A 25,269-nucleotide genomic window follows, 5' to 3' on the forward strand; every position below is an offset into this window, starting at 1 on the left:
CCTCTAAACCCACCCCCTTCCCGCGGGAGAACACGGGGCAGCAGCCCCAGGTGGGGGCTGGGCTGACCTGGCAGCCCTTGGAGCAGCAGAGCTGTATGTGGTCAGGGTCCGCAGCCCCCCGCCCCGGCTTCAAAACCTGGGGCTGCTCCCGCACCAGCCCGGCGGCTCTTGGGCTGTTTAATCCTGCGCCGGCTCCGCTCTGGGTGGGCTCCGTGGGGAGACCCCGGCCCCGGCAGGACCCCCGGCAGGATGGAGCTCAGCTGGGGTGTGCGATGGCTCGGCCTGGGCTCAGGCGCCTGCCGGCAGCCCCCGCCAAAGGGCCTGAGCTGCTGCCAAATTTTGGCTGCAACGGGCTGAGAAGAGGCTGCAAAAACATTCTGCTCTACCGGTTTCGTGCAAATCGGTGGGTGGGTGAAGGGAAGAGCCCCGAATCGCTGCGCAGAGGCTGCAGGTGAGCTCGGCTCCAGCGTCACCCCGCGGAGCACCCGTGGGTGCCCTGAGCGCTGAAGAGCAGCACCAGGAGCTGGGGAGGGGGGGATCCCCAGCTGAGCCCCAGCCCCGGGGACACTGCCCAGGCCAGCGTGCCTCCAGCCCCCGTGAGCGGAGCTGGCAGTGCTGCAGGCAGGCGCGGGCTGGGTGCTTGAGCGGCTCCGTGACGGCAGGCAGGAGGCAGAGGATGCTCATGGCCATTCCCAGTGGCACTGGAACGATGTTCACAGCCCACCCAGCCATCCCACCCTCAACGCTCCCTAGGCTGTGGGGATGCTGCCGGCTCCTGACACTTCAGGAGGGATGAATTTTGCCAGGGGTGCTCCGCGTGCCCCGGGTCCCACAGGCACTGCCCATCACTCCTTCCCCGGCTCTCAGCGCCTGCCCTCGCCGCTGTACAAGAGGGTGCAGAGCCACAGAAGGCTGAGACTCGCCCCAAGGCCACGGCTAGTGCCACAGCTGACTTTAGGGAGCTCTGGGTTGCTGGCCCCGTGGCCAGCGTGGCCGATGGCAGGGGGGTCCCAGCCCGCCGTGGCTCCGCTGGGCTCTCCCGCCCAGTGGAGCACTGGCATGCCCAGGCAGGAGCTGCAGCGAGCAGCTCCCCTCCGCCGGCAAAGCAGCAGCCAGACGCTGGCGTACAGTAAATAGGAGGAACTTTTATTTCGTTACAAAAGTAAAAGGCATAAATAGACGGTGAATCCTACTGGGCTCTACGCTGGGCTCCGCAGCGCTGCTCCCAGCCCGCTCCGGGCTGCAGCCTCCGGCACGGCTGGGCAAGGTGCTGCGGCACTCGAACCCCCTCCCCTAAAACTAGAACAGGAAAGGGGGGAACGGGCCGGGGGGGACGGTTTGCAAGGGTAAACTGACCACAAACTAACTCCCGTCCGGAGAGGAGGGTCTCTGGCGCACACGGCTCGGAGAGGGGCTGCTGGGGCGCAGTGTGCCATGCCACCAGCTCAGCTGTAAACGCTCTGGCGTGAAGCCCGCTGGTTTCGCAAGCCCGCTGGAATGCCAACCGCTATCTTCCAGCATCTACGGGAGGGGAGACACCTTCACTGGGGGTGAAGCTGGTGGTTATGGGGAGCCACTGGCGGCCTGGGCTCGGCGGCGTGAGTCCATCCAGCAGCAGGAGACAGCAGGAACTCCAGTTATTGCACTCGGGTGGGACGGCTGTATGGCTTTGAGCTTTGAACCCGCGGGACGGCCATCCCGGCTCCCGGAGGGGGGTTGGAAAAGCTTTTCCTTGTGCATGGCCGCTTTCCCCCCTCTCTTGCGGCGGGAGGGAGGAAGGGGCAGCCGCGTAGCCCTGGCGAGCGGAGGCACTCGTGGTGGTCGTGGCTGTAGTCTCGGGTGCTGCCCGCGGTGTCTCGGCTCCCCGTGGGGTGCTCCACGAGGGGCAGGGGGCTGGGGGCCGCCAGGGCTCTTGGTGCTGGATCAACCCGGTGCAAGGGAGAGGAGAGGGGAGGAAGAGAAAGAGAGCGTTAGTGCCAGAAATACACGAGCAAGAAGCGGTGGAGAGCAGAGCAGAGCACCAGGCTCAGTGGCAGAATGGGGAGATGGCCCAGGACGCAGGAGAGCGCTGGCAGCCAGCGGCAGCGAGAACGCGGCAGCTGAGTGGGCAGGAGCCCAGGGGGTGCAGCAGGGAGGGTGAGGGGCAGTTCCGCAGCCCGCAAGGGAAGCAGGGCTTTGTCACAACGTGCTTTGGAAGGAACTTACCATGGCCACGGGTGTGCCAGAGGAGGAACCTGGTGCGACAGAGAGGAGAGGCAGAGGGGGACAGAGGGGAGGGATTGCCTGAACCACAGAGCGGGTCGGATTAGAGATCTGGTCCAGGCTCCCACTCCTCTACTCAGGCCACAGCTCACACACTCCATCTCTGCATCAGTTGGGGGCTTCCTCCGATCCCATGGGGGCAGCTCCACTGAGCACAGCTCACCACCACGTACCTCCCGGGCTTCCCGAACCCTCCGCCCGAAGCCTGAGCCGAGCCTCAGCCACACCGTTTTCCAACCACCACCACACACACACCACCCAGACCGGGGGGGCTCCATCTCGTACCAAGCCCCAGCACCAAGCTGGGGGACACCGTCCCCCTCTTCTCCCCAAGGCTGCGGGCAATCCCTCTGCCACGCAGCCCTGCACGGAGGTGGCACAACACAGGGCTCACCGCCCCTCACGCTGGTGGGATACTGGTGGGATGGATGGGGGACACGGCACACAGATGTCTACACAACTGGAGGGTAACGGGCTCCGTGGACAGAGCTGGTCATGCAGTGGAGATGAGATGGGTCGCTTGAGTGGATGAGGGAGAAGAAAGCGCTTCCTTACCAGCTAACCCTCAGAAAGCAGCGCTAACGTCCAGGGAGGGGGCAAATCCCGTCAGGCTGTGCAGGAAATGGCAAAATCCTGGCAGGCATCCTCCTGGGGAAGACACCAGAGATTATCTACCCCGACAGCAGCCGGCAGGGCCAGCGTGGGCTGCGTTAGCCAGTGGGGACCACAGCTCCTGGCACAGCCCTGGACTGAGCGCAGGGGCTGGGGAAAGGATGCTGAGGTGACGGCTTCTGCAGGAGGGGGACGGGCGAGTGGATGAGACCCTGTCCAGCCTGGAGACGTGGGACAGAAATATCCCTTCACTCCAGCGAGTCACAGCTAAGCATCCCTCGGAGCCCCATCCTGCAGGAGGTTTTCAGAGCTTCCAGGCAAGCCCTGGGCGCGATGGACTCCAACTGCCACCTGACAGATGTTAAATACCAAGGCACCTGCCCTTTTCTATCTTAAAGGAATAAAATAATAACCCAACCAATTAACTCTTTAAAAATATAATTTTATTACATTGAGGAACAAAGGAAACCGTTTTAAATGAACCCCTGATCATCTCCCCCCCCACTGCTCCTCACGCCCTAGCCCCACATCTGCCCCTAGAAGGGAGCGGCAAGGCTCCCTGAGGGCAGGGACAAGCCCCGCTGGGGACACCCCTGCAGGGGAAGCAGGGAGGGAAGGGCAGGGTGGCCTCTGGGATGCAACACGGGCAACACGCCCAAGCACCTGGCCCAGGAGATGGCACGAAGCTGCAGGACCGGGGCGGCTGGCGGAGCAGCACCGGGATCTGGCCGGGTGGCGGGGGCCATCTGCCGGGATCCGGCAGAAATTCAGCACCTGCCGCCACGCTCTCACCTCGGTGGGGAAGGTAGAGCTGGTGGCCACAGCAAAGGAGCACCAAGAGCTCTGTGCAGCCAGCCAGAAGGTCAGGAGATGCTCGTGCCTGCACCGTCCCCCAGCGCGCCCCAAGCTGCGTGGGCTGGCGCAGTCACTGTGTGCCAAGCGCGACGCTGGTGGGTTCAGGCTGCCCCCCCGAAACGTGCTGCCTCTGCCTGAGGTTGAAATACACGTGTGTGACCCCCAGAAACCTAACCGGGCAGCTCGATGCTGCAAGCCTCCGCCCTGGTGCTAACCAACGCTACCTGCACCGAATATAAAACGTTCTACGTAGAAAAAAAACCAAAAAACCACCCTACAAATTGTGCAAAAATATCCAGCAGCTTTTAATAACATGATTCAAGTATTGCTAACAAGGTCTGTGACTCTCCCCTACGCACACTCCAGTGTCAGTGACGCAGAGCTGGCTCCTCGGCCCAGCTCCTCCGTGTCTCTGCAGGCACGGAGCGATGCCCACGATGCTCACGGCTGAGCCCAGGCACAGGGGAATCGCTCCCGAGGCGCTGGGAACAGCCCTGCTCCCGCCTGCCGGCCAAAAACCCAAACCAAGGACAACGTGAGGTGATCAAAGACCAGCACCAGCTCACTGCTCCCTCTGTGAAACCCCGCCTGGGAAGGCTGCGACCCTCAGGAATTCACACACTTTGCTGTTGCCTTTTGGTCTCTTACAGACAGGACAGAATCGGGCTTTCCTGGCAAGCCAAGGTTCCCAAATCTAACAACTGCAGCCTGGCCAACCGGCATCTCACACCGAGAGCCACAGAACGCTGCGTGTTTCTTCCTCCCCATTAAAAGGAGGGTCACCCTAACCTGTGTCCTTGCTGCAAAATGTTGTCTTACTGACTGGCGGGGCCCAACCATAAAGAGTTCTTCAGCAGCTGCTCAGTGACCAGCCAGAAAATAGGACCGACAGCAGCTGAGACATCTAGCTAGCTTCCACATCTGCTGGGAGCCAGAGTCTTCCCAGCTGAACAGCCCCAACTTACCAAGGCACAGCAGCTTCTGGAAAAGAGAAGCCACTCGGGGAGCAGCTGAGGCGAGAACCTGGCCGTTAAGAGACAGAACGGCCCTTCCACGCTGGCACAGGGGAGCAGGACGCATTCATGGAGATAACAGGGATACCAGGGGACTTGCACCTCCACCAGACCAGAAGACGAGGTGTGACAGCCCAGCTCAGCGTGGGAACCATCTAACAGTCCCCACCTCCCACCCTTTCCCACCTCATCACTCCCGGCAGGACACGCAGCCACCCCTGGAGCAGATGCTCCGGGCTCAGAGGTCTGGTGGCTCCCCAGACCTATTTGCTTCCTAAATGCAGCAGGGACCCTCCACTTTCTGCACGAGTCTGAGGGTCTGGCACGCTGCTGGGCTTTATCAGGCTGAAGTCCAGACAGGGCACATCACAGTGAAACGAATAAACAAAAAAATAATAAATAAAATTTAAAAAAAAAAAAAAAAAAAAAGGCAACGTATGGCTCAACTGAGTCTCCGACAGCTCCGCATCGCAGGGCTGTCCCGCCTGAGGCCAGGGAGATGGTAAGAGGGGCAGGTACCGGCTGGAGCAAGGTGCAGGCACAGCAGGCACTGGGCTACATCACAGCACTGCTAGGGAATGCCTCCTACCATACTGGTGTCAGTTTTGGCTCCAAAGGAAGGGATTTCACTTTTAGGACTGGACGGGGTCCCGACATCTGGCTGGATAAATCCTCTTCTGTCTATCAAACTGGAAAACAGAAAAGGGAAAAGCGCGAGGGGAGAGGAGTGAAGGAAACGGAGACTCCGTCCGCGAAGAAGGGAGCTCACAAGCCACAGAGAGGGCTCTCCTCGTGGGAGCTGCCACCCAAAGCGTCGGCAGGAGCGCGCTGGGTAACACAGTCCTGCCCATTAGACAAACCACAGACTTTATCACACAAGCCACCAAACAGCCTTGGGGCAGCTAAAGCTCTGGGTCACCACAAACCCAAATGGGAACCGGCAAAAGGTCTTCAGAACAGGAAAACAACATGAATGAGGAAAGAATCGGGAGCAAAACGCTGTTCTCCTCTCAACCTCCCAGCAAAGAGCTCGACTCCCTGAATCTGTGGATTTACCATCTCTGAATGGCAGCACTGGCATTTTGGCACCTCCGAATCCAACAAAAAGCTTGGGGGCACTTCAGAGAGCAGGGCCAGATGAGTCGAACACACCGATTCTTGCTGCACAGCCTCGGACACCCTCCCCTGCTCTTGTGTTACACCGGGTTAGCACCTCTGAGATGCTCCACATAAATCTAAACTGGATCCACTGAATAAACTTGTCTGAAGGATCCCTGCATGCCCTGGGACAGGCCGGGAGCTCCACGCACAGGGGGACACCAGCCTGGCTCTGCCCTATTGGTCCCTCTCGTGACAAAGCAGCGATAATCCCGTGCTCGCAGGTGGAACCACAGAATCATTTAGGTTGGAAAAGACCTTTAAGATCAAGCCCAACCATAAACCCAGCACTGCCAAGTCCACCACTAAACCACGTCCGAAAGTGCCGCATCTACACGTTTTTTAAATACCCCCAGGGATGGTGACTCTACCACCTCCCTGGGCAGCCTCTTCCAGCGCCCAAAGCTTCCTCACAGCCACAGCAAACTGTTGTTTTAACCTTTGCCCTTGTTTTAACGTTGGTTCTGGTTAACTCACAGGTAAGAGCATTTGGCGAGATGCTGCTGAGCACTTCAGGTACCCTAAGTGTTTGTAAACCCCAGGTGTCCCCACTGCCTGGTGCAGATCTCTGCTGGCTGCTTCCCACCAGGCTCAACCCTCAGAGTACAGGAGGAAAACCACGTGCTAAGTAGTACCGCTACTACTGGTATTTACTGCCGAGCCCTTTGGTGCCGTTACTCTCCCCTTATTGAATTGCAGGATGTGTCTTATCTGCAAGCTCCATGAAACAATTCAAAGTGACCAGAACTCATCAAGCTTAAACACAGGAGAAGCAACAGTTGCATCTCCTACTTAGACACGTCTTGCACCCTTCCTCTGCAGAGACTGGGAAGCTGTTTCCTCCTCCTCCTCCAAGTAGATGTGTTTGTGCTGACAGTGTCTCCCCGGAATCTGTCACTGATATCATAACAGATACATCTGTCCTTTCCACGGCCCCTCTCACGGAGCAGGATGCAATTCCCGACGCCATGGAGGTCAAGGACTCTTACCTGGGATGGAATGGTCCACACAGCACCGCACAGCAGTTTGTGAGGATACTTTTATGGCTGTAGGGATTGGCAAACTCTGAGCCCCTCTTATTTGACCAGGACCCTTTGATCTGAAAGGGAAAGGATACACACAGATTAAGATAGGAACGATGCGACAGCAGATAGTTACACGATAATGGACCTGGTTCAAATCCTTGCCTGAGAGGTGGAAGGCTCGTCTTACCGCAGATGTCCTCCCCTCGCTTCCACAAGCGGGCCAGCTGCAGAAAGGCAGCCAGAGAAGACAGCAACGTGCTGCTCCTGCCTCTGCCAAGGTTCAGCCTTGCACCTAGCAAGCTCCAAAGCTGTGCCCTCCCCGTGGCGCATGGCAACTCGCCAGTGTCCCCATCTTCAGCGCCAGCCTCTTCCTCCTCCTCCCCTTGTTCCCTCCTAGGCTAAAAGCTCATCAGAGCAGGGCTCTGGCTCCTGGTCCCTCCTGGCCTCCTCAGGCTGAACAAACAGCAAGGGGATCCCCCGGCCATGCTGCTCCGGGAGGAAACAATCGCAGCTGTCCCCACCCTGAGCAGCTGTCACCGGGACTGATTTCGAAACCCCGGTCACACCAGGCGTAGGCACACACGAGTGGGCAGATGCTATACCTGGCCTCAGGCCCCCGGCTGCAGCCAACCGTTTACCGTGACATTTCCTCCTCTGGTTTTTACTTCCTCTCCCCAGCTGCAGCATAAGGCTGGCAACGTGGGCAACGCAGCCAGGGAGGCAACGGGCCACGGGCTATGGACCTGGTGCTGCCAGTGCTGGGGTTCAACCTCCGTTAGCTTCACCTGGCACGGCCTCGTGCTGTTCTGCCAGCACCTTGGAACGTAACAGAAAGGTGGAAAGGGGGAAAAGTTTAAAAAAGAAAAAAAAAAAAAGGGGGGGGAAGAAAAAAAAAGCCGGAAAAGCGCCGGAAAAAGGGGAAAAGGGAAAAAGAAAAAAAAAAGAAAAAAAGCAAAAAAAAGACAAAAAGGCAAAAAAGGACAAAAAAAGAAAAAAAAGGGGGGGGGGGGGGGCGGAAAAGGGATGCAAACATGCCTTCTGCAGTGCTGGAAGCTTCCAGCAAGGATTAGAGGTAGGTCTGGCCAGAAGGGTGAATTTTGATTCCCAGGATCTGACAGATCCTGCTTTTCCGTCCCATCTGCCCTGCCCCGGCCACTCACTTGGCCCTGGGCGCCTGCGCCCCCCAGCTCAGGGCCACCCCCACCCGTGCCTGGCACGAGCAACTGACGAGCCCCAGGGACTCGCCCAGGGTCCCAGCGGGAGGGGATGCCGAGTTCAGACCACCCGTGTCCCAGGCCGACACCCAAACCCACCTCTGGGCCCAGCCTGCCTTTTTTCATCTCAGAACTCCTAATTTTAAGCAAGGCCACCCACAGACTGGAAAAAAACACACACGTGACTCTTCTAACGTTTCAGCCCGTGACCCTCACGGCCTGACACTGCCGAGCAAACACGTGTCGCACGGCCCCCTGCCACGGTGGGCTGCTCTCCCCACACCTCCCCAGCCACGTGAAACTGCAGCCCCCACACCTTGGGGACGGGCCGTTCGCTTTGCAGTGGCTTATCACAGGCAAGGCAGGTGGCCGAGGGTCCCTGCAAACCTCACCTCTGCTTAGGAAGGACCAGGCGGAAGGACAAGCATCCAGGTACTTACATCTTCGTTTGTCGTCAGGTTGGAGGCGACTAAGTAAGTGTGAAAACCTGAGAGGCCCAAAATAGACCAGACTGAGAAAAAACAAATCACCAGCTCCAGCACAGTGAAAAGAAAAGTCAAGGAAGCCTCTGGGAACAAAACCCATCCTGCAAGGAGAGGCAGAGGACCACTCTGGGAGGCGTACACACACGCCGGGCCACCAAAACAGCCCAGCCAGCTGCCCGTTCCCCGTAACATCCCACTGGCACCCACCAGGCACAACCAGCTCCAGCTGCTTCCCAAACCTGCAAACTGGGAAACAAGTCCGTCACCCACCCTCGGTCCCTGCTGGTGAACTAAAAGCCTTCCCAACTTGGTGGTGATGTCTGCCTACAGGTGAGGGGATGCCTGCCTGCCCCAACCAGGTAGCTGGGGGACTAAATTAAGTTGTGGAAAGCACACCGGGGTGACCCTCTGAAGAGCTCGTTGCACCGCTCTCGTTACATGATTAGCATTGCTGCACCAGTGCTCGCCAGCCTGAGCAGCTGGTGGCGTCAGAAGGATATCTTGCAGGTGTCGTCTTCAGCGTGGTGAGGAATCCATCTCTCTGAGAGCCTGCAAAGCGAAAACGGGACAAGGAACGACAGCCCGTCAGGCAGCCTGGCCTCTCCAGCCAACACTTCACTCCCCAGCGGGCAGCCACCCCGCTGTGGGAATCTGCCTGCAAACATCTGCAGCCTGTAACTTTGCAGAAGTGTCGGTGTGCAGACACGGCTCCAGGAGCTTTGGGACTGGCGGGCAAGTCACCTTCCCCGCAGGTTAAGAGCGGATGCGCCCACCAGCTCATTTGCTCTGGAGGGGACAACCCAGGCACCAGCCCACAAGGTCCCTCTGCAGCAAAGTGCAGGGTGGATCCTGGTTCCCATCAGCCCGAGATCCTGTCTACTCAGGACACCTGCACCAAAAAGCCTGGTGTAAACCAAGCAGATCTTTCCTAGGCTCTCTCCAATGACCCAGCACTGCCTCGAGCCTTCCTTGCCAGGAGCACGGCACCCATGGTACTTACGCAGAGTGAGGTGGGTGACGACGCAGGCGAAGATGAAGGCTGTCAGGAAGGAGAGGGAGAGGATGAAGGCATAGAAGTAGCGATAGTTGCGCTTCCCCACGCAGTTGCCCACCCAGGGGCAGTGGTGATCAAACCTCTCTGAAACAAAGGGACACCGTGAGGACTCCTGCCACCTCACACGCCACAACAGAGCAAACTCGGCTGAGCCTCCACATACCAGGGGCTACACACCAAGCTTCCACCCGCCACCCCAAGCGCAGAACCTCTCCGCAGCAGGACGTCAGCAAGAAGTTTCAACGGAGCACTGCTGCCTGCTCACATGCCCTTTTTCTCGTCAAAGGCCAAACCCTTCCACTCACCAAACCCTGCACAAACGCAAGCCTTGTGACTGTTAACATCTACTAAAACCGAGAGAGAACAGGGAAAGTGTGGCAGTTTTTCCAGTACCGAGCAGACTGGCTGTGTGCACACAGCAGCGCTGCTCCCTTTCTGCCCGTCAGCTTCCCCCACCTTCTTTGGGGCAGAAAATAATTTTCAAAGTTGAAAGATACGCCTCTAAAACCACAGAAACTGCCTGGGAACCCAGAGCAGGTGCAATGTGTCTGGAAACACTCCCGACTGCCTTCTAATGAAAGGGCTGCATTTCAGCCTCCCCGGACTGCAGCAACCGCTCTGCGGGGCACACCAGCGCAAACAAAACCCACCGCACGCAGACGCCCACCCGTTGCCCCCAGACGGCTCCTCTTCCAACGCTGCCCCAGCCGTGGCTGCTCTCCAGCGTAAGGAGGAGTCACCGCCACCCACGGCTATTCCCAAACACATAACGCTTGCAAGCTCCCAAACTTCTTAACCAGAGCCTTGGGGTCCTGCGACCGCTCGTGGGTCAGCTGTTCCTCCGGCTGCCCTGAAAGGCAGCATAAAACGCAGCCTCCGCATCCACACAACGTACAACCAGGAGCAGCTGCATGAGGAGTAAACTCTCTGGGCACGTTCCTAATCACACACCACCCTGTTGCCAGTTCAAGTTGCTCCGGTGCGGCCAGGCTGTGCTGGGAAACTCCCTGCCCACCCCACTGCAGCTGCCCCACGCCTGCGCCCGTCTGGACAGAGCCATCGGAGGTGTTTCTTCAGGTCCTTGTTCATTCCCTCCTGCCCCGTCACACTCTGAGGGCACAGTGAGAGGACACAGAGGAGCTCAGCCGGCATCTACGGCGGCATCTCTACCAGCCAGGTGACAGCAAGACCACAGACAACAAGGAGCCTGCGGCAAACCTCATGTTTGGTGGAAGCCTTAACTGCATTTCACAGGACTGTCCTCCCAGAAGCAGGGAAAGCAGAGACAGGGAGTCTTGGACGTGCTGCCCCTTGCCCTGAGCCACTGCACCCGTGTGGCTTTCATTTCAAATGGGAAGAAGGAAGACCACTCAGTATCTCGCTTTACAATCATTTACAAGAAGCAAAAGCAATTTGTCCAGGAGCATAAAACATGCCTCCCCTGCCCCGCCAAGAGATACCAGCACCTTTCTACTTTCTGGGCTTACCGACACAGTTGTCACAGACGCTGCAGTGAGAGGTGCGCGGAGGGCGGAACATTTTGCAGGTGTAGCAGTACTTGAGTTTCACCACGTACTTGTTTATGACCACTTCCATCGTGCGGGCTGGCGGGCGATATGTAGAGGTACCCATGCTGTCTGCCAAGGGCAAGGAGGGACGGTCAGGCTGCTGCAGGCGAAACTCAGGTATCACCCCAAGCTGCCTCCTGGCAGGGTAAGGGATTGGCACACGCTCCCCTGATTTTAAGCAAAAGCTAAGAGGCAGCTCAGCCCACAAGATTTGTTGCACGGCGGGCAGCCAGGAACTCCAGTCAGCTCCTTGCAGCGTTATTTATGTCCTTTCCTTGTCTGTTCAATGGCAATGATGCTGGGATGCCAAGAGGAAGTAATATCTGCCCAATGCTTTGAGAACATAAAGCAATTTATAAATAGCAGGCATAAAAGCAGCAGCGTTAGTGTGCCCAGTAACACCAACTCAGCTCTGCGCATCCAACAGATCACAACACAAGGAGGCAACATAATCTGTTATTGCACGTGTGGTTCCTCCTGTGCTGTAAGCATCCGAGTTACAGCAACCAGAGCAACCTCCGCAGCAGCCTCCCCTGCCACCTCGAGCACGCAACCTGCCAGCCCGCAGCTGGAGCCACCGCCGGGCTCAAGAGGCTCATTTCCATCGCAGCGGGGGAGGACAGCGAGCAGGTCTCAAGTGCTCCAGGCAGATTTCCTTCAAATTTGACATGTGTGTGTTAGCAGCACAAGAGGATTCCTCCCCCTCAGGGTCGAAACTGAGGATTTTTAGCGACAGCGCAAGTTACGTCTGTGCATGTTAGCAGTTTCATTATTCACTGGGGACTGGCAGCCGAAGACTGTTTCTCTGCCTAGCAAAAGTGTTTGCAGTTTTGGGGGTTATTCCTTTAGTTTAGTTGCTCTTAAAAGAGCACCTTTCCCACTCTGAAAACAGAGATGTAACAGTGAGCATGCTAAGAGGATAAGAAGTGGATTATATTAACAGGAACAGCTGGCACATGAGGCGGCAACTGCAGCCAGATTACTGCTTTAGGCACTTACAAACAGAAACATCGATAACCACTCTTAAGGATATTTTAGAACGATTTTTAGAGTCAGATGTAGAATTACTGCCTCGCAACTGTCTTCAGTGGGGCAGATTCAAGCTGTCTCACATTAGCTTTGTTAACGCATTTGTTACCATGGGTCACATCAACAAGGTCCCTGATCCTGGATGCACACACCTTCCCGGCCACCACCAAAGCAGTGTGACATAGCAGTTTTTAGATGGGGACAAACATTAGCATACTGTTAGAAACCATTACAACAAAGAAAATCTTGCAGCACAGCAGGCTCAATGGCAAATCATAACCTTAAAAAGCATTCATGCCTAAATTAATTATCCTACATCCTCACCACCCATATTTTGCAAAAGAAGGTATAGTTTCAGATTCCTCAGAGTCTGGAAAACTTTTTAAAGGAACTAACGTGCCATTACAGAGCAGCATAGGCATTGCTGCTCTGTCTTTGAGAGCCTGGCAGCGTGATTTCAAAAGGGGACTCTGTGCTCCCCCAGCCACTGGTACACGGTCCCTGATGGCATTCACCTTTAGGACGGTGAGGCGGCAAGCTCCGAGCTCTGGGCAGTGCTGCTGCCCACTCGGGTGCTGTCCTGAGGGCAGGAACAGGTACAGCCACGTCCTACCGTACAGGGCTTCACCTGGGAAAGTGCTGGGACTGAACAGAAACGAAAACCACCTCCGCTTCTCTGCGGCTCCTCTCTGAAGCGCTGCCTGCTGCGCTAGAGGAGCCTGTTGCACCTCTCCTGCCGGGACTCATAAGACACTGTCAAGCCTCACAATCTAATGGTCTGGCCTCTTCTCCCCCTAGACAACTGGTAAGGAGCCACGACGCAAGAGAGGAGACTCTCTGAGCCTGAAACACGTGCGTGCACACACATACACGCAGGCACGCACTGAACCCAACACAGGAGAAGGAACAGAAGTCTCACCAATCCGCTTTTCCAGGTCTGCAGCCTCACTTGGGGTGGCTCGGGGCAGGATACCTGGGTCTCTGAAGCTTGTCTGGAGCAGGCAGCTGATGACAAAGAAGAAGAGGACAGCTGCAATGATGGGGATGGCCAGGGTCAGGTGACTGGCAAGGAAGGGGCAGCTGTTAAAAAAAGAAAAAAGAAAAAAAATATTACACTGTTACCAACCATCGCTACAGAACTGGCTAGCAGCTGTGACACTACACACTACAAATCATTATGGGGTAGTGGGCTGAAGTGCTGCTGCTTTGCAGAGACCCCTGGAGCAGCAAGAGCCAGCCCAGAAAACGCTGGACTGGCACTGGGAAGACGGGGTCTTCAGCACAAAGGCAGCAGCGCAAGCCCCTGTATACCTCTTTGCCCTTCTGAAGTCCCAGAATCACATTTCAAAAACCTGTCAGCTGCCCCAAAGCCCGGTCACCTTCTACAACAGCAGCATCAAGAACACATGGAGAAACACCCCAAGCTAAGCAGGGATCAAAATCAGCACGAACGCGATCCCATTTGGTCCAACACGTGAAGCTGAGAGGGAACTTGGCTTCAATTCAACACGGCTTTGCTGTCTCTGGATGACTCGCGTGCCCTTCATGCTGTGCCAGATGTTTGGATGAGGACGCCTTCCAGCGCTGACACTGCTGTGACAAGCCACCAGGCACCTAAGCAGACGATGCCCGCTCCTTGGCTGGCTGTACTAGGCCTGGGGCTGTTTTCCCACAGATGGGAGCAGCACGATCGCGCTCCACATCAGGGCAGCTCCGTTACTTGCGGCGTGACAGGTGAAGCCAGCAGAGAACACAGCTCTTTGGCCAGCACGGTGCCAGAGACCCCCTCCCGTCCCTCGCCCGGCAGAGGGATTTGCTATTATAAGCACCGCTAAGTACCCAGAGCGGAGCGCAGACAGACAAGCTGCTCGAGCCCTGATGTCTGCGGGCAGTGCCAAGTCTCAGTAATGCTGGGAGGCAGTTTGAGAGGATTAAACAACTTTTGTTTCAACTCCCAAGCTCAGCTGTCCAGAACAAAGCGGCCACCAAGCAACAAAAGCCCTTCGGCCTGAGACCAGCGCTGCTGCCGAGCCCCCCTGGCTGTCTCCCTGCCAGAGGGACAGAATTGAGACGGGAGCTTCTTGCCACCCCATTCCTGGGGAAATCTCTGGACACCACCTTCCCCCAGCAGGCAACGAGAAATCACATAAAACCCATCAACTGTAGACACAGGCAAGACGCACTCGCTATCCATCTAGCAAACCGTAACCCACGCAACAGGAGCACACTGCTAAAATAACAACTTGGAAAGCCCCAGGGCATCTCCAACCAAGAAAAGAGTGACTAGGCAAGAAGGGAGGGGAAAGCAGATGTCCTCTGCTTGGCCCCGTGCAGAGCAGTTACTGCGCTAGTGCTGCCCATTAGTTCTGGATGCAGCAGCGAAAGCTGTCAAAGAGGCGCAGATGACACTAAGAAAGGAGTTTTCGTGTCGGGATGCTGTTACTGCCTCCCACAACTGCCTGCCCCTTTCAGCTCATCTGACTTCTCAGAACCTTTAATCCGATCAAATACCTTCATCCCCCCGCCAGCAGGCTCCGGCAGCTTTCCTCTGAGACTGGCGGAGATAAAACGCTGTGATCCCAAGGCAGGCGTGACCCCCCTGCTTCGTACAGCGGCAGGAAAAACAAGCTCCCTTCCCCTCCCGAGAGAAACGGGGAGGCAGGACAGCAGAAGCCCTCGGAGATGTCAGTAGCCAGGAGCACCCCTTCCCCGGCTCCTCCGGGCAGCGCAGGAGCCTGTACCGGGGTGCTCGTACCGGGGTGCTCGTACCGGGGTGCTCGTACCGGGGTGCTCGTACCGGGGTGCTGGTGGTTCCCCCTGACAGGGCGCGGGAGTGGGGGGCTCTGCCAGGCCAGCTTTCCAAAAGAGAAGGGAACTGGGGGAGACGCAGCTCCCTCTGCCCCAGACTCTGCTGCACAACGGGGGCAGAGCTCCGGTGCAGACCCCCACGGTGGGACCCCTAAGAATTTTCATAATTTATCAAGCACCTTCAACAGAAACACTGTTCCTGCTGCCTCTGCGGACAAAGTTCTCCAGTCCTGGGGGTCTCCTGCCTGCGGTGCTGGACCAGTTGGGAGCGGACACTGGGGGGGTGGTGGAAACCTGTATTTAGGGCATCCTGGGAGGATGTTAAACCCCTTCCCGGGGCCAAGGCTGAGCAAAAGCCCAGGGCCCCCCCCTCCTGCCCCCCACAGACACCCCTGGGGACAGGCGAGGGGGAAGCAGCGCTGAGTGGGTCTGGGGGCTGCACAGCAGGGAATCGCTCGGGGGGGGTGGGGAGAGATACCGGGACTCCCTTGGGGGGTGCCCCCAGCCCACCTCCCTCTCTCCGCCAGGGTGGGGTGCCAGCTGGTCCATGGCTCCCCCCAAAAGGAGGGGGCTTAACGGGGGGGGCCGGGCGCCGCTCAGGACCCCCTGGGGCCGCACCCCAGCAGGGGAGGGGGCCTGACCCGCGGGGGGCCGGGGCCCTGGCACAGCAGCGGGGGGGGGGGGGGGAGGGAGGGGGGGGCACCCCAGCGCCCCCTGCCCCTGGGGGTGCCCGAGCCCCCGGCCCGCAGCACGGACTCACTCGAAGGCGAAGAAGAGGCCGCTGGTGGCCAGGATGAGGCCGAGGGTGAGCGCGAAGACGCCGCTGTGCCGCGCCAGCATCAGGCGCCCGCCGCAGTAGAAGCGGTTACGGCCCGGGAACACCTCCCACTTCCGCCGGGGCCGCCGCGCCGCGCCGGGACGCGCCGCGCCGGGGGGGGCTGCGGCCGGGGGGGTGCCAGGCCCCGGCGCCGGGGCCGCCGCCCCGGGCGGGATCTGCCGGTACTCGCAGTCCTTCATGGCGCCGCAGCGCCCGGCCCGGCCCGGCCCCGCCGCTCGCCCGGCGGACGTGTCGGCCCCGCCCCGCCCGCGCAGCGCCCCCTGCCGGCCGCCGCCAGCCCCGCCCCGCCCCGCCCCGCCCCGCCCCGCCCCGCCCCGGGGTGAGCCCCCAGCCCCGGGGTGAGCCCCCCAGCCCAGCCCCGGCCCCGCAAACCCCTAGTCCCGGCCCGGGGGTGAACCTCTGCCCAGCCCCGGCCCCGCAAACCCCCCGCCCAGCCCCGGGGTGAGCCCCCTGCCCAGCCCCGGCCCCGCAAACCCCCCGCCCAGCCCCGGGGTGAGCCCCCTGCCCAGCCCCGGCCCGGGGGTGAGCCCCCTGCCCACCCCTGCCCCGGTCCAGGAACCCCCCCAGCCTCAGTCCCGGGGGTGAGCCCCCCTGCCCAGCCACGGCCCTGCAACACCCCCCCAGCCCCAGCCCCGGGGGTGAGCCCCCTACCCACCCCAGCTCTGGTCTGGCAACCCCCTGCCCCAGCCCTGGTCCGGGATCTCCCCCTGCCCTAGTCCAGCAAGCCCCCACCCCAGTCCCACTCCAGCAAACCCCCACCTCCAGCCCTGCTCCGGGGCAACGCCCCCAGCCCAATAAGCCATATGCATGTAGTGGGGCCAGGCGTGTGCCCAGAGCAGTGCCACGCTGCCTGCAAAGCCCCTGGGGGGCCAGCACGGTGAGCCAGGGCCACAGCCCCCCCACTGCCCCCAGCCCCCTCCGCTAGCCTGCTCCCAGACATGGCCCACGCTGTAGGAGAAGGGACCACGGAGGTCCGAGTGGCTCACACCAGGCAGCTGGGTCCTCCCTGCACAAGATGCTCGCTGTGCCAAGGATGCTTCCCAGAGGTTTCCCGATGGATGAGAACGTAGGGACCAAGATGCATTCCCCGTCCCAGACAGCCTTCAGGAATTCTGGCCGTCAGTAAGGACAGCCAAGAGAACATGCCGTTTCCGACATGGCCACGCAGTGACAGCTTTCAACATAGTAACTGAGGAGTAATGCGTTTGTAACCGAGACAACAGCACCGTTACACATACATCAGGCTTTTTAGAAAAAGTGAGATTCAATTCTGATCAGCACTGCTGCCCCACCACCAGTCTGTACCAATCACACCCTCGCTACGTCCATGGCAAGAAGTTGCAGTGCAGAATCAGTCCCAGAAGCCAGTAGGACAGGAAGAATGAGAGAACGCATTTGCTGAGGGGCTTAATTAAGCTACAGTTCATCAGCAGCCTCACAAGGGGGTTTTCAGAAGTCTCTTTCCCACAGGAACCAGGAGGTTTACCTAGAAGAGACTTCTCAGAGTGGAGTGCCACGATTTGATCATCAGTCCCTTCGCTCCAGAGTAAAGGTTCGTATTCCTGAAGCAGGTGAGCGGAGAACCAGTACAGGATGGGAGAGGAGGAGCCAAGGAACCGCGTCAGCACCTGAAGGCGACAGGCAGAGCAAAAAATCACATAAATCGCAGGTCTCCAACTGTGACCAGCCCGGATCCCGAGGTGTGGAAGAAGCCATCTATCTGCCTCAGGCTGCTGGTAAAGGGGACTGAAATACAGCCCCAATTCGTGGTGCTAGGATTTATTACATTGAAATGAAACAGCTCAACCCGCTTTATTTATTACAACAGTTGTGTAAGCAGTCAAGTGGTCCCCAGGTTTTGGACAAGCACGGTAACTGTCACTCCTTGTCACCGTCCAGCTCAGGAGCTGGGCAGGGGCAGCAGCTTCAGGGAGATGTGAACCTCACTCTTCCATTATTTCTCCACTGGAACCCCCGACCTTCAGTGCTGATAGCCACATCCCAAAAAAACCTTCAGACACTTTCTAGGGCCTGGTGACAGGCTCTGGATCCTTTCATTACCATCCATTAAGCTCAGCCCAAAACGCCAGTGACCCTTGGCCTCCTGGTTAGCAGCTGGCTAGCAGGGCTGGGCAAGCCTGGCCTTAAGCACAGGTCCAACGCCACCCAAAGCCAGCCAGACCCCTCCATCCCCATCCCGGTGTCCCCATCACACGGAGCACCTGGCGAGCTCTCTTTGGGAGCTCTCCAGCAGAGCAGAGGAACTAACTGGCTTTGGAAACTCTCTGTGGAAGTCGCTCTGAAACAGGAAAGGCAAAGTTTTCGGTCTGCATTGCCCTGTGCTGTCCTGCAGCTGGGACAGCTTCAGGCCGTGACTGCTGCTGCCTCAGCCACCACGATGCCTTCCCCTTAAGAAATCGCTCTGGTGTGTTGCTATGAATGTCCTACCTGCACGTGCATGCAGAAGAATCCAAACACCAGCAGGACCGTGGCGTGGACCACATACACGAAGACAGCGGGGCAGCAAAATCCAGCTCTTGGTTTACCCTCTTCTTCACTCTTTCTTCTCTCTAGACCAAGAGTTAGGCAGTGCCAGGGGTTTGCAAGGATGAAGGTCCAGGCAGCCCACGAGCCCAGAAGTGTGACAGGCAAAGCAAGCAAGAAATTTGGTATCTGTCTGAGCTCAAAATACCTCAGAAAGCCTACATTCCAGTAAGTGTCTTGAATATAGGAATAGACCACAGGGAACTGCTGGGAACACCAAGGGGGTTTAACCCCATTCCTGGCCGCCAGACCATAGCCCTTGTCCAGGGCCAGCTGCAGCAGCGGCTTGGGAACAGTCTGCTCCAGGCCGATGCCAGGACCACAGAACCTCCCATAAGCGTAACACTGAAATAAAGCAAAAGGTAGAAAAATCCCGGCACACATCAGAATCACTGAAGATCCCACACTAAGGAGCTGCTTCCACAACAGAGGGAGCTTCCTTACTGATCCTGAACCCACCTGGAGCTGGAGGGCAAAGTGTTTACAGCTGGAGTAGAGGAAGAAGCCAACATTAATAAGCCCATTGGCACGCACCCCAGAAGCAAGGGAGAAGAGCAGTCCGCTGAGCCAGCTCTGCCCCTTCTCCAGTTGCCACATGGCACTGAATGCCAGGAAGGCAAACATGCTCTCTGAGTAAGCAGCTGCCATAAATATGTTGGCAGGGCTGACAGAAAAGAGAATGGCAGCAAGGAAAGCCACCCTGTGACACTGCAGCACGACACAGCCCAGCTTATACAGGGCAGCGGCTGCCAGGACAGAAAAGAGAGAATTAAGAAGCATGGCTGACAGCAGCAAGCGGCTCCGCAAACGCAGCAGCCGCTGCAAGGGCCACAGAGCACTCTCAGCCACGGCACGCACGCTCAGGGGGTACAGCGGGAAGAAGGCACAGTTGTGCTCGTACAGGTAACCATGCTCGGCGATGAAGAGGAAGTGCTCTGCATCCCAGCGCGAGAGGCCTCCCAGCAGCTGCTCCAAGAGCAGGTCCCACAGGCCAGGCTCTGACAGGCGAGGGGGAGAGAAGGCGTCTGCAGCGTGATCTGGGATCAGGAGGTTAAACAGAGCCTGGAAAAACAAGAGAGGATTGAAGTCCAGCAGAGATCCTCTGGTACCCTACCGAAAGCACCGAGCAGGAGGACTCCCAGGTTTTAAAGACTGGGACAACAGCAGCACAGAAGCCAGGCTGAGCGGTTTTGCAGTAAGGATGCCTGAAAGACTGTGAAAAGGTGCAAACACAGTCTTTTCAGGCATTTACATGGGAACTGAATAAAGCTCTAGCACATATCCAGCATCAATCCCTGTGGAACTGGGCAGGGGAAGCTGCTCAGCCCCACGCTCAGGCACATCTAACTGCACACGCTCACTCCAGGTACCTCTGTGGCGCTGGTAAGCCTCCTGTCCTGAATTTGGCATTATTGTCCTAGCTGATGTACAAGGGAGAGGAGACAAAACTAGAGAAAAAAGATTTTCCCAGAGCAAACTGATGCAGAAGACAGCAGCTGATTCCTGGGCCCCCTCTCTAGTCTCTAGATCTCCGTCATCTCTGCGGTTCAGCATGTGTTAAGGGGTTTGCTTTCCAGAGATGAGCAAGCAGAACGCACACTCCTCTGCCCCCGGGAGCTTGCAGTGCTGACCACATTTTAAAAAGCAAGAGAGAAACCCAGAGAGTTCATGAGATAAGAAGTGTGCAACTTAATGCATTGTAATGTAATTCCAAATGAAAATATGTTTAAAGAAAAAACCCCCAAACCCCCAAAACCTCAGATGGTAAGTTTTGTAGCTTAACTACATGTAGATTGGGATGAGTCTCCTGCAATGAATTCAGCGTTGGCCAAGAGAAGAGAAAAGGCCACGCTGAACAAATTGGGACTAAAAGCCACACAAAGCCGCTGTTTTACCATGAAGCACACATCTGGTCTAACCAGGCCTCTGGCATCAGTAACACGGAGCTTTTCATCTCAGCTGATGGTTCCACTCAGTCCTACCCAGTGGTGGTGACGGGGGCTGCCACGACCTGCCAGCTGGCCGGTGGCCCGCTGCCCAACAGCTTTCCCAGGCTGCTGCTGTTTCAGCTACGCTCTTCGCTGCCTGTCTCGGTACGCACTGGTAGGATGGAGCGAGCAACCCAGCTCTCCCATGCTCAGAGGAGGATGCCTCTGGACATGAGACTTGTGAGGAATCTGCGGGGGGAATTTATTGTTGTTCTTCCACGGATAAACAGAGATTTCAGCCTCTCGTGCTGCCAAACCAGCCTTTTGCAACAGCAGCATGAAAACACTGTAAGTTACAAGGCAATCTATGTAATTTTTTACTTAACAGCAACCTGCCTCCCTGGATGCAGCTGGTCTGTTGGTTCGCCAAAGGAGAAGATGATTTCCCCATCAAGCAGAACCAGCTAGCTCAGGGTGCACAAGGCAGAACTGAGGAGAGAAGCCTTGGAGCAGCGAACAACAGATGTCGCAGCATCTCTGGTTCAGGAACAGGAGACTTGCCTGCAGCAGAAGCGTCAGGGCTCTGCAGCACACTGCAAACCACACGACCTCTCGGAGTTGGGGGTCTTTGCTGCTCACCAGCTCCATTCTCAGCTCAAAAGTTGCCTCAGTAGGTCACTGATGCCATGGAAATTCTCCCTCTGGTTTTGGAAACCTGAATTGATGAACAGAGAGAACAGAAACAGAAAGGTATTTCTGGCTTCAGCCACGTTTGTGAATCATGTGCCTTTATTTACTATCAGGCACTTCAAAGGGCTGCAAATGTCTGTGAACAAGAAAGTTACTTATGAAAGAGATCACGGATCTGGGAGATGACGCACAAGACCTCTTTGACATTGTTCCTATTAAAAAAAAAAGAATTCCCTGACTTCTTAACCTCAGCCAGGATGCAGATGGAGAGACGTTATAACACGAAGTCTCAGCCCGTTTCTTACCAGGCCAGCGTAAATACCAGAAACAGACGGGCTCACTGGCCTCCTCAGCAGCTGCCTCAGCAGAAAAACAGCAGCTCCAGCCAGGCCTTGGCCAAGCACCTACACGCACGTCCAGGTTCCAGTGCGCTGAATGGGATTGAAACCTTTTTTCTTTTTTTTTTTTTTTTAATAGAGACAGAATTAAAATGCGGACTCTGAGCATAACATGCACATAAGCAGTTTGCTGACTGGGGCTTGCAGCCGGCCAGGCACTGCCAAGCACGCTCTCTCCTCTCCCCTGCTCTCCACCCTGCCTCTGCCCCTGGGAAGCCGAGAACGGCTTTATTCAGCTGCCTCCTTGGCACCAACCCCACAAGCTCTGTCAGAGCAAGGCCAAGGTGCTTTCTCAGGTACGCAGGTTTCCCCACACCCCTTCCATCCGTCAGAAGCAGCATCTCCAGGACGTGACACTCACACCACTCCACCCTCACCACCTGCAATTTTCCAGTATTTTGGCAGGGGTCCTGGACTCCAGAGTGAGGGCATCTGCCTGTCAAGCAAACTGCATATGCTAAGGTGGCTCTGATCCACGTCTTCCCTGCAAACCTCACCTGCAAGATATAAAACGCTTTGTGGAGTCTCACCGCTTTTGTTTCCATATATTCTGGATTGATGCTGTGGGACCAGCTCTGAAAACTTACTGGCCCAGAGCCACAAAAGGCGGGCAGTGTCTGTTAGGCAGCTTTTTAAGATAAAACGTTTCTTCCGTTGGTTCCCCAGCCACCAACTGCTTTTCAGTTTGAGAAACAGAAGACCCACCGCTCTCGCTAGGTTCTGATGACACCACATCCTGCACTATTTCCCACCTGCCATCTTTCTGATCCAGCATGTTACAACACATAAAGGTCCCCAAACCCAAAGCATTCTGAGGTTTTCCTATTACCAATTTACCAATGGAGAAAAAACCCTGGCAGGTTAAAAATTGCACGAGAGAGCAGAAAGCAAGTCATCAGCAAAGCAAAAACCCAAGATCCAAATATGCTCATTTATAGTTCCAGCCCCTAACCATAGGATTAAGCTTCCTATTTAGCCACATACAAAAGTTTTGGGTTTGTTCATATTCTCCTCTTGCTCCAGAGCATTCACAGCTACAGACAAAGCAACTAGTGGGAGGCACATTCTCCTGAATCACGAAGCTGCAATGTTATTTTAAAAGAGGGGATACTTCAGCCCAGCTGTAAATTCTATTAAATCGCATTCACAGCTGCAAATCCTACTAAATCACAGCGGCAAAAATTGTCCCAGCACTTTAAATATTTTTAAAAAGCAGAGAAAAAGCCTCGCATGCATGTGCCAAGAAGGCTCAAAGCAAACAGCTTTAAAAAGCCTGTTCCTGTCACGACGCAGCACACCTTGTAACGGAAAGCAGCGAAGCCTACAAAAAGCTGCAGCCCACAACCACCATTCTGGTAGAGAACACAGCGTCAGAGCTGCAATGGTTCTACCCCAAAAAGTGCTGTGTGAAAGAGCACCTGCACGAATGGAAAAAGAACATGAAAAGGCAGAAGTGGGTTAAATATATTTCAGTAGGAAAATATGCAAAGTCTTAATTAAAGATGTCTTTCTCTCCGTGTTCTTTGTTTCCCTTTGCTCTCAGATATGAATTGCGTTTTGCTTGCTCTGGAAACCGTGCTAAAAAAAGGACGCGAATAGGAACAAAATAGACGCTGGGTAAATTATCACGTAAATGAAAATAGGAATTCAGCGAGGTCTGTAGAAACGCAGTGGAGACCGATTACCACCCGGTGGCAGCAGGCGCTCGCCACAGAGCCCTTCCCTCCCCCCGCACAGCCGGCAGTCGGCTCCCGGCTGGGGTGCAGGATTCCTGTTGGGAAACCTACTCCTGCCCGTGTCCCGAGAACACTTGGAAAGCAACGGCTTGGGCACCTCTTGGTACTTCTCCGACCTGCTGTTAGATATAAGAGATACTCCAGACACATTAAAAAACCTGTTCTGACCACGATGCCAAAGAAATACAACCGAATTTTGGAAATCCCGTTCTCCTAGTGCCATTTGTGTGGGTCTTGGAGCTCTGGGTCTTGCAGATGCTTTCACTCCTGCCCGGTTTCAGCTGCTGGTGCAGAGGCTGCAGCCCCTGCATCGCTTCGTCTGCGTCTGACTAGAAACAGGAATGTTTCTATGCCTTTTGTACCAGCTCACGTGCGTGAACAAAACCTACGCTGCATCAAAACGCAACCTGACGGCTCAGCCTGAGATGACGAACCCGCTGAGCAGACACTGGGGCTGTGCTATGCACATCAGGGCCGAGCACGCTGCAACAAGCCAAGCCTGAGACCGCGCCGCAGTCGCCTCCCTGCGTGTTTTCATCCTTGCCTTTGCTATCGCAGGCAGTGACGGAGCAAATCCTGCTCTGTAAAGCACGTTCACAAATGGACCAACTCCTGGCGAGGTGCTGGGTCTTGTGCTCCATTCCTGCTGCTGCTTTGAGGGCTGAAGCTGCTGAAGGGCACCTGGCGCTTCAGTGGACAGCCATGGCCCGCAGGAGGATGGTTTCCCCTCACTTCCCAGATAAGGCTGGCTGGCCAGGCACGCGCTCCAGCAGCGGTTAGATAAGGGCTGAAGCGTTTAATAGGGTTGTTTTCAAGATTAGGAATGGCTATCGCTGGGGCCTTTATTAATGGACTGATACTCTCAGCTGGGCAGGCACAGGCTGCACTGCAGCGCTCAGACCCAGACCCAGGCCCAGACCCGGGCTCAGGCCAATACCCAGACCCAGGCCCAGGCTCAGGCCAATACCCAGGTCCAGACCAATACTCAGGCCCAGACCGAGGCTCAGGCCCAGGCCCAGACCCAGACCCAGGCCCAGACCCGGGCTCAGGCCAATACCCAGACCCAGGCTCAGGCCAATACCCAGGCCCAGACCAATACTCAGGCCCAGACCCGGGCCCAGACCCGGGCTCAGGCCCAGACCCGGGCCCAGACCCGGGCTCAGGCCCAGACCCGGGCCCAGACCCGGGCTCAGGCCCAGACCCGGGCCCAGACCCAGGCCCAGACCCGGGCCCGACCCGGCTCTGCTAGCTGCAACCCGCGAGGCCTAGCACAAGGGCCGCTCGGGAGCGCCGGGCCAGACCCCAGGCGACGCCCGGCCCGGCCGTGGCTGCCGGCCGTACTCCCCCCCAGCCCCACGCGTAACCCCTGCGGGGCCGAGACCCCGGGACCCCCGGCGCGAGGCCGCCCCCCGGCTCATGGCTGCCGCCGCCGCGGGGCCCTGCGGCCCGGAGCCCGGGGAGGGGCGAGGGTGTCTCTGAGGGGGCGGCGCCCCGGTGCAAGGGGTGGGGGGAGGGGCAGGCCCCCGCCCCTCCTCCCGCGACGCGCGCGGCCCCGCCCCTCCCCCACCTGAGCGCCCCGCGCGCGGCTCCCGCGCCGGCTCCATCCACCGCCCCCGCTTCCGGCCACGCCTCTTCCAGGGCTGCGCGCGCAGCTGCCTCACGTGGCCGCCGCCTGCCTGTGTGCGTGCGCGCGTGCGCGCGTGCGAGGGGGGAGGAAGGGTCGGGCGGCGCCATCTTTGTTAAGGGCGGGCGGAGGCGCCACGGCCTTCCCCGCTGGCTGGCCCGGCTGAGGTGATGGGGCGGCCACAGCTGGCCGTGCTGCGGCACCTGGTGCCGGGCGGGCCGCAGGGACCCCACCGCCGTCCCTGGGCCTGGGCTGAGGGCAGGCCGCGGCAGGCTGCCCAGAGAACGCGAGGTGAAGCCAACCTGCGGCGAGATACGCGCTTGGGCTGCGGAGCAGCCTCAGTTACCTTCCTCCACGGCAGGGCGGGGGTCCCAGCCCCACAGCAGCCCCCAGCTCCTGCTCCCAGGGCCTGCAGGCCAGCCCTGGGC

General features: G+C 57.6%; 2 protein-coding genes across 14 annotated transcripts; both read right to left on the bottom strand.

Annotated features, from left to right (window-relative positions):
- Positions 1–1,125: 1,125 nt before the first annotated feature.
- Positions 1,126–16,155, bottom strand: ZDHHC18 (zinc finger DHHC-type palmitoyltransferase 18). 9 transcript variants are annotated; one of them, XM_037381056.1, is made up of 10 exons: positions 15,844–15,958; positions 15,263–15,358; positions 13,195–13,355; positions 11,166–11,315; positions 9,625–9,762; positions 9,125–9,173; positions 8,580–8,682; positions 6,890–6,999; positions 5,332–5,431; positions 1,126–1,918 (listed from the first exon to the last, which is right to left on the bottom strand). In XM_037381056.1, the coding sequence occupies exons 4-10, from the start codon at positions 11,308–11,310 to the stop codon at positions 1,508–1,510; spliced, it is 1,056 nt and encodes a 351-aa protein (XP_037236953.1). In that variant the 5' UTR covers positions 11,311–11,315; positions 13,195–13,355; positions 15,263–15,358; positions 15,844–15,958; the 3' UTR covers positions 1,126–1,507. The 9 variants fall into 9 exon arrangements, 8 of the variants coding, with proteins under 8 accessions (XP_037236953.1, XP_037236947.1, XP_037236948.1 ...); XR_005103278.1 differs by lacking the exon at positions 15,263–15,358 and adding an exon at positions 2,818–2,910 and having other exon boundaries at positions 1,809–1,918; positions 15,844–16,155; XM_037381050.1 differs by lacking the exon at positions 15,263–15,358 and having other exon boundaries at positions 13,195–13,280; positions 15,844–16,155.
- A 952-nt stretch (positions 16,156–17,107) lies between these two features.
- PIGV (phosphatidylinositol glycan anchor biosynthesis class V) lies at positions 17,108–24,867 on the bottom strand. 5 transcript variants are annotated; one of them, XM_037381402.1, is made up of 5 exons: positions 24,785–24,867; positions 20,955–21,108; positions 18,925–19,527; positions 18,370–18,810; positions 17,108–17,549 (listed from the first exon to the last, which is right to left on the bottom strand). In XM_037381402.1, exons 2-5 carry the CDS (start codon positions 21,039–21,041, stop codon positions 17,241–17,243), a joined length of 1,440 nt encoding a protein of 479 aa, XP_037237299.1. In that variant the 5' UTR covers positions 21,042–21,108; positions 24,785–24,867; the 3' UTR covers positions 17,108–17,240. The 5 variants fall into 5 exon arrangements, with proteins under 5 accessions (XP_037237299.1, XP_037237297.1, XP_037237295.1 ...); XM_037381400.1 differs by having other exon boundaries at positions 18,370–19,527; positions 21,033–21,108; XM_037381398.1 differs by having other exon boundaries at positions 18,370–19,527.
- Positions 24,868–25,269: the final 402 nt, after the last annotated feature.

The sequence above is a fragment of the Falco rusticolus genome, chromosome 3, assembly GCF_015220075.1.
Source record: "Falco rusticolus isolate bFalRus1 chromosome 3, bFalRus1.pri, whole genome shotgun sequence".
Lineage (NCBI taxonomy): Eukaryota > Metazoa > Chordata > Aves > Falconiformes > Falconidae > Falco > Falco rusticolus.

Excerpts from the sequence above, each read along its gene's own strand:
- ZDHHC18 (XM_037381049.1), bottom strand. The coding sequence starts at position 16,100 with ATGAAGGACTGCGAGTACCGGCAGATCCCGCCCGGGGCGGCGGCCCCG. Across the intron at positions 13,356-15,843 it reads GGCCTCTTCTTCGCCTTCGA|CTGCCCCTTCCTTGCCAGTC; the intron begins GTGAGTCCGTGC and ends TTTTTTTAACAG. Across the intron at positions 9,174-9,624 it reads CGTCACCCACCTCACTCTGC|GCTCTCAGAGAGATGGATTC; the intron begins GTAAGTACCATG and ends TTCGCTTTGCAG.
- PIGV (XM_037381398.1), bottom strand. The coding sequence starts at position 21,041 with ATGGAGCTGGTGAGCAGCAAAGACCCCCAACTCCGAGAGGTCGTGTGG. Across the intron at positions 19,528-20,954 it reads CCCTGACGCTTCTGCTGCAG|GCTCTGTTTAACCTCCTGAT; the intron begins GCAAGTCTCCTG and ends TTGTTTTTCCAG. Across the intron at positions 17,550-18,369 it reads TCTTCTGCATGCACGTGCAG|GTGCTGACGCGGTTCCTTGG; the intron begins GTAGGACATTCA and ends TGTCGCCTTCAG.